This window comes from Sebastes fasciatus, chromosome 10 (genome assembly GCF_043250625.1).
Source record: "Sebastes fasciatus isolate fSebFas1 chromosome 10, fSebFas1.pri, whole genome shotgun sequence".
Classification (NCBI taxonomy): domain Eukaryota; kingdom Metazoa; phylum Chordata; class Actinopteri; order Perciformes; family Sebastidae; genus Sebastes; species Sebastes fasciatus.
In genome coordinates, this window is record NC_133804.1 from 13,085,650 (window position 1) to 13,092,729 (window position 7,080).

General features: G+C 41.0%; 1 protein-coding gene across 2 annotated transcripts; it reads right to left on the reverse strand.

The window, feature by feature from the left end:
• Positions 1-1,253: 1,253 nt before the first annotated feature.
• On the reverse strand, positions 1,254-5,258 carry hbegfa (heparin-binding EGF-like growth factor a). Of its 2 annotated transcripts, XM_074648290.1 has the most exons (6): positions 4,960-5,257; positions 3,993-4,238; positions 3,703-3,901; positions 3,452-3,607; positions 3,228-3,314; positions 1,254-2,446 (listed from the first exon to the last, which is right to left on the reverse strand). In XM_074648290.1, exons 1-5 carry the CDS (start codon positions 5,003-5,005, stop codon positions 3,242-3,244), a joined length of 720 nt encoding a protein of 239 aa, XP_074504391.1. In that variant the 5' UTR covers positions 5,006-5,257; the 3' UTR covers positions 1,254-2,446; positions 3,228-3,241. The 2 variants fall into 2 exon arrangements, with proteins under 2 accessions (XP_074504391.1, XP_074504392.1); XM_074648291.1 differs by lacking the exon at positions 3,228-3,314 and having other exon boundaries at positions 4,960-5,258.
• Between the last annotated feature and the right edge of the window lie 1,822 nt (positions 5,259-7,080).

The following is a 7,080-nucleotide window of genomic DNA, read 5'->3' on the forward strand; positions in this document are numbered from 1 at the left end:
GGATTGCTGAGAAAGTTAAATGCTGAACTGCTGTTTTTTAGTTGCTCAATACGGAGTGCTAAGACTTGAATCAGGTACCACGCCCTTTATGGTTCAGCCGAACATCTGTCTTTAACTATACCATCCCCCAGTGTGAACATACTAGTCCTACAGTATCTTGTTTATTCAGTATATATAGAAAGTATGGGAATCAGAGCCACAAACAGTGTTGAAAACGATCCCATAGCAAACATGTAAACACTGGAGTTTTGCTGTGGATTTTTGCTTGTAATGTCTCGGTTAACCCACACAAACCCGGCACCAAGGCATTACTCTGCCACACACACACACGCAGTGTCGGTGTAACAACATCCGTGTAGGAGGTGACTTCAAGGGGTGACTAACATTTGGCTGCCTTTGAGTCCAGCTGGGCCTTTTGACTTTCCTTACCCCCATTAAACCTGCGTGCGGCATACATTACAGCATTGTTGCATCCTGCTAGTATTTGCCGTATGTGGTCTCTCTGAACTCTGCGGCATTCGGGGCTGGTTGAGGGCTCAGATGTTATACGTGGTGGTGTGTCTTTGAACAAGACATCTGTTGGCTGTGTGAGTAATGGCGTGTGGTGCTGTGGCACGATGTGTTGTGGCTGAACATCAGGTGTTCCCCCGGCCTGTACGCCGCACATCTGTTCCCCCGTGGCTCAGTACGTACACACAGCGGTTAAGTGAGTCCTGACTGCACTCATTATGATTGATCTGTCAGTGAGTCTGATGATGCTGTCTTCTTTTAGGTTTGGTCCAAAGAGAAAGGCTTCTGGGAAAATGTACATGACAATCATTTGTTAAACATTACAATTACCCAGATAAGCAGATTTAAACATAATAAAGTACGAGGGTGTCCTGACTCCATATCTGACATCACTGACTATAAATATTTGCCTTTTGAGAGCTGAACATAATAGCACTAATGGCCAGGATACAGGTGCTTCAGTTAAATGCGTTGCTCACACGTCAGAGACAGGGGAAATAAAAATATTATGTTAACTATAATTACAACTCCTGAATGGGCCAAAAGAACACACACACCGGTGTTATCATCCTCCAGACCGGCTGCTCCAAAATATCACATTAATGTGTGGTCCGACTCAGGAAGTGAACCAAAGAGCAAAAATAACCTTGACCTTACTGCCATTACAACATGTGAGACTCCTATTAATGCTATGAGCACAGTGGTTTGATGTAATGAAGTAAAAACTACTAGAGTCAAAAATTCTGATAGTCTTTCTTTTTTTATTTTGTTCTGGAAAAGAAAATCACATAAATAAAAATCACTTCAAAACTGCAGGACAGGATTTGAAAGGGTGGAACACTTTAATTCACATTTTTTTTGCATGACAGCTTAACATGGATGTGAGGGAGTTCCTCCTCTAATGGTGGTAAGACAACATGACAACATACCAAAGTCTTGCTACAGTGCATTTGATATTTGACTCCCTTTTAAAAAAGTTTCTTAACAATGCAGCCGCTGAGAGCAGCTTTTATGTTGCCTTTAATCAATACAGTGCAATGCATTGCAATGACAGACATTGATCTGATCTTATAAAATTCACCGCTAATGTGCCTTTGAACAAGGCCCCGAGCTGCTTTAGTGGCTGACAGATCCAACTGGTTTCACTGGGCAGCTTCCAGGTGCGAATGTGTCTAACAATGTGAGTGTGAGCAGGGCGTTCCTGAGAAGCTTTCAAAGAAACTACCCTGAATAATTTACAAAAGATCTATTCAACGATCAATTTATTAATCACAGTGCTATTGATCATCTAAATTAAAGCCAGAAACCAGATAGTTATGCATCATATCTCTTTTCATGAAATGCAGAATATCTCAAGGAGCTTCTGCATTGTTTGCTTTTCCGTTTCATAAATAAATATCGTCCAATAAGAAATATAAAAACAACTGTAACATCATTATTTTAAAAACGGTTGAAGGTGGTTAAAGTCTCTATAAATACAGTTAGCTTAAATAAATAAATTAAAATTATAAATATACCGTTTACTGTACACAAAAAAAGATGGACTTGTGCAGGAAAAAATACAAAATGCTTTTTTGTTCAAAATCTTGTCCAGTTCAGTCTGAAACGTCTTGTTTTCACACAGTCAAGAAGCAGCACAGAGTCTAGACGTGTTCCTTCTTCTTCTCGTCCCTTCGTGCTCGTCACATGCTGCTCGTCACATCTCCGGTCCATCCTCTGGGCCGTTTAGTATTCCAGTTTCAGGTGGGCCGACTTCTTATGAGGCCTTTAGGAATATGTTCACCTGCCCGTGTTTCATCTGAGCGTCTAGCAGAGGGTTCAAGGCAAGACGACAACCTCGGTTCCCTTCTTCATGTACAATCCTCTTCCCTCTAGGACCTCCTCTCGCAGTTCACTTCTCTTTTTCTATTTTGAGGTAGAATTTCCACATCTTTGCCTAACGGGGAAAAAAAGAGAGAGACAATGAGTAAAAATCATTAAGGCAACGAAGAAGAAAGAAAAATGTTTGTCAGTGTCTGCAACGCAGTCTCACGGCAGTTTGTGAAATAGTCACAAAATGTAATCTATTTGATTCGTGTACATAGACACGACTTTCCCTTTTTTTTTCGCGACGCTCGGCATGACTTTCAAAGACGTATTTTTTGTCTGTTTCCCTACGAATGCCGAATGTGACGCATGTGTCAATTTCCGCCCCAGTCTTTTCAAAATAAAACTAATATTTAGTTAGGTTTAGGAAAAGATCAACATGGTTAGGTTTAGGCAACAACATTATTTAGTCAGGTTTAAGAGATTGAGGTTTTGGTTAAAATAAAACCGGAGGTGATGTAACTTAAGTACGGAAGTTACGTGACAAAAACTTCTTGGGTAGGTTTAGGAAAAGATCGTTGTTCAGGTTCAAATAAAGGCGGATGTGGCGTAACTTAAGTACGAAAGTTATGGGATAAATAAAAACACTGACTTCCGGTTTCACACAGGGTACGAACACCGGCGGTGTTTTTTGACCCACTCATCCACCCCGACCTCCTCCCTATGCGGAGTTCGCCACTTAGACTTCCCGGTTCACAATTACGTGGATTACATAAGAATCGATTTCATGCTGACCATCATGAAAAAAAGGGAAGTCTGTGTCTATGTACACGAATCAATACATTGAATTTCATGACTAGTTCATGAACTCCTGTGCGACAGGGTGTAAGGGTTGTAGCCCTGTTCCTCACCTCTCTTTGTCTCTTCAGTGGTTGGACGCTAACCCTAGTTTGACCTTCTCTTCATTCTCTACATCGTACGCTCCCCGCTTGTGAAACCTGCAATTGACAAAAGAGAAGGAGCTTGTTCAGACTATTTATTGTCTATGACAAGTATCAGCCAAATCTCTAGAAAAGCCCTTTATCTGTGTATGTGTATGGTTGTTTGTGAGTGAATCTGTGTGTGTTTTATTCACCTGAGCAACAATAAAAGGCCTATGATGGTGAGGCAGACGGACGACAGCACCACCGCCACCACGGCCAGAGCTGTGGTCCGGTTGTAGCCCTCCTGGGGCTTCTCCAGGGGCAACGTGAAGAACTGACACCTTTCACCGGAGTAGCTCAGGTGGCACCTGCAGATGGGACAGAGAGGGCATCGGTTAATCATTGGATGGATCCCAAAATGGTGGAGATGGTGTCCAAATAGATGCAATAAGCTACTACTTACACACAGGATGGGGCGTGGATGTCCCTCAGGTACTGGCAGGTGCCGTGAATGCAGAAATCTTTGTACTTCCTCAGGCAAGGATTCCTCTTCTTCCCTTTGCCTTTCCCCTTCTTCCTTCCCTTTCCTCTCCTCCTCTTCCCGTCAGTGCTCTCAGTCTCCAGGATGGGAGATGGGTCTTTTGGTTTGCTCACCATGGCAACTAATCAAAAACAGAACCAAAAGAAAATTACATTTCATTGTCTTTCTTCACAAGTGGTGAGAAATTCTGAGGAAATGACAGACTCCCTTACTTTGTGGCAGATCCTCGTAGTCTCCAGACATGCCATCCTCGTACTCGTCTTCATAATAATAATCGCCATCGTACTCCTCAACCTCGCCTCCCTGACCATACTCCGAAGCTGTCGTCGCACCAACGCTTCTGCTCTCCTCCTCCACCCTCCTGTTTCTGGTCGTGTCCAAGTTAATAACAGCTGTGTGCCGCTGCCTGTCGCTCTCATACCTGTCGACTGCAGCACCGTTGGACGGTCTGGACACCACTGGAGGAAGGAATCAAATGAAAAATGTGTTAAAAAACTGCATTGTAAGTTTGGTTTGATACAATAGACCCCCCAAAAGCAGCTCAGAAACTCTTCCTCTAGGGGGACGATCTGTGCACACAGGTTAGTGTGCCAAGGTGGGAGGACCTCTGAGGGGCAAGTCGAAACATGTTGTGCACAAGGAAGCCCCAGGCTGCATTTTTGGGGCTTTCAGTGCAATCACACTGATCCCTGTTAAGCTCAGATACAGAGCATGGTCCTTAAGGGTTGGGAGGTATTGCTCAGGAGCACTTTGGCAGAGTGGGAAGCTGACCAAAAGTGGACCAGAAAGAAAGGCAAGGTCCTCCCTCAAGAGGGACAGTTTAGATATGTGGGCTTTGGAAGGGGAAATGTAGAGGAGGGAGGGTAAATAGAAGTTGGCATATACTCTCTGTGTCTCATACACACACACGAGATGCATGGACAGACAGTTAGCTAATGTCAGGCAAGAATATGAGTTAAAAATAAAATGTATCCAGTTACATAAAGCATGCTCTAAAATAGAGAGATGACCCCATTAGCTCCTGAATAGACCTGGCATCATGAAAAAAGCCTTAAAGGTTATGAAGTTTACAAGACATGCTGGAGAAGTTTAGATCTGACACTGCCTCACACAGGTAAGACACATAAAACATAGTCACTAAAACAGAGAGATCAATAATCATATTACACATGAACTCACCCAAGGTGTGAACCAGCAGTAGGAGCACAACACTGAAAATCCTCATGATGGCCAAAACTTCCAGGGATTTTTTTACGAGGGAAAAAATAAGTTGTATTCCTTCCACTTGTATTATTCTTGTAATAGTCCTTCCTTTTTCGCTTTTTTTTTTTTTTTCTTTTTTTCTCTCGATGTGTTTTTTTTGTGTGAATTAATTCCTCCTGCTGTTTTCGACCTCTTCTCGTTACTTCAGAGGGCTGGAGAGTCCCGGATGTTCCAGTGTGAGAGGAGCAGAGTGAAGGAGCGTCTGTGAAGAGGCTCGGCTGTATTTATGGCTCTCCAGCTCCACACACACCACGACTCCTCCTCCTCCACCTACACACAGAGGCTGCTCACTGCTGCACACTGGAGGCACTACTGGCTGAACATGTATGACACAAAAGTGAGGACTTATGTTATAAAAGATATTACTGCATTCATTATAATGGATTATTATTAGGCTATAATCACTTTGGTGTGCAGCTACAGTGTGTGGCCACTTTAAATACTCTGATGGCCACAATGACAGGCTAATGTATTAATATTTAAGTGATTTTTGCCTACTATTAAATGTAGACCCTATATATCCTGTATACGTTTCCATGGAAGTGGTTGGAAATTCATTCTATGGTTATTTTTTTATTTTTTTAGCAATGATAGCCTATAATATTGCCAATGAATCTGTTAGTCACATTTTAAAAAGCTTTCACTTACCTGAAGGTACCTTAATTGTCTTTCAAAACACTGACTCTCATAAGCCACAGCATCAGGTCAAATTACTTCCCTTGTTTTTATTTTTAAGAATTTCAGATTTTTTTTAAAAGAATAGCCCTAGTATAAGTTATGGTTGGCAATACATTGTTTTACTATCACTCTACTGTTTCCTCTTTTTTATTTGTTGGATAGATATAGATAGATAGATAGATAGATAGATAGATAGATAGATAGATAGATAGATAGATAGATAGAGGAATTTGAAGTATTATAACAGTTAAGTCACATAAAATACAAAACATATAAATAGAATATATTGTAAAATGTGCCCCTCTTTATTTAAAGTTGCACTATTAATAACTATGTAATAATAATAATAATAATAATAATAATACAATTACTTATTTTTATATTTTGTACCCATTCACTCACACTTGCATTCTGGCTCAAGGGATTCAGAGTTGTTGAGTCCAGATGAGTCCAGATGAGTCTTAAGCATATAGACACACACACATATAAGAGTGCAAAGTAGCCCTCACGAACATTTAAAGTAAAACAATTACTGATATTGAAAACTGGTAGACAGCCAAATTGTACAAAATATATAACTGCACGGTTTAAACTGGACTGGTGAATTTCTTTAAGCCTATAAATAATAAAAGCACCTTGTAAGAGGTTAATGCACAGCTTGTCTGTGCCACCACGTGGTGAAACATGAGAACTACAGCACACCTGCTCTGAGTATACCTGAGGACTACATAATGGGACTTGTTTGAAGTTGTGAAAAGGAGTGGCCATAAGTCTCTAATTTGCTCATTACGTCTAATTATCTTGTCAGAAAAAGTTCTGAGATTAAGAATAATTATTATTCTTTTAAAGAAGGTTGTTTTCATAATATTTGTAAAAGGACTTGTTGCTATAGTGTCAGATTTGGAAATTTGGAAGCAAGATAAGTGATACCTGTACTTTTCCTACTGTGACATGCAGAAAGGCCTTTAGTGTTGGCTTTTAGAGTGGGTCAAGATTAGATAAAAATTACTCACTACTGCACTCACGCTCCAGTCCAGCAGGTGGCGGTAATGCGCATAATAAAGTGACTTCCTACCAACAATAACTCCAAAGCTTTGGGTTCCTGCACACATAGGGGTGGAAGGAAATGAGAATGCAGATATATTGGCCAAACAATCATTAAAACGACACTTAATTGACATACAAATACCGTTAAGTAAAGCAGAGTTTAAAACTATCATTAAGGACTACATGCACAAAACCTGGCAAGAATACTGGGACTAAAGTGACACAGGGAGACAATCTGTACAGTATTCAGAAACATGTAGGAGCCCAAGGGAAGAGATGGTCATCACCCGTCTGAAAATTAGGACATACAGG

Bases quoted from the DNA above. Each gene is read 5' to 3' on its own strand.
- hbegfa (XM_074648290.1), bottom strand. From the start codon at position 5,005: ATGAGGATTTTCAGTGTTGTGCTCCTACTGCTGGTTCACACCTTGG. The intron at 4,239-4,959 runs GTGAGTTCATGT...TCCTTCCTCCAG, and splicing joins ACTGCTGGTTCACACCTTGG to TGGTGTCCAGACCGTCCAAC. The intron at 3,902-3,992 runs GTAAGGGAGTCT...GTTTTTGATTAG, and splicing joins CTACGAGGATCTGCCACAAA to TTGCCATGGTGAGCAAACCA.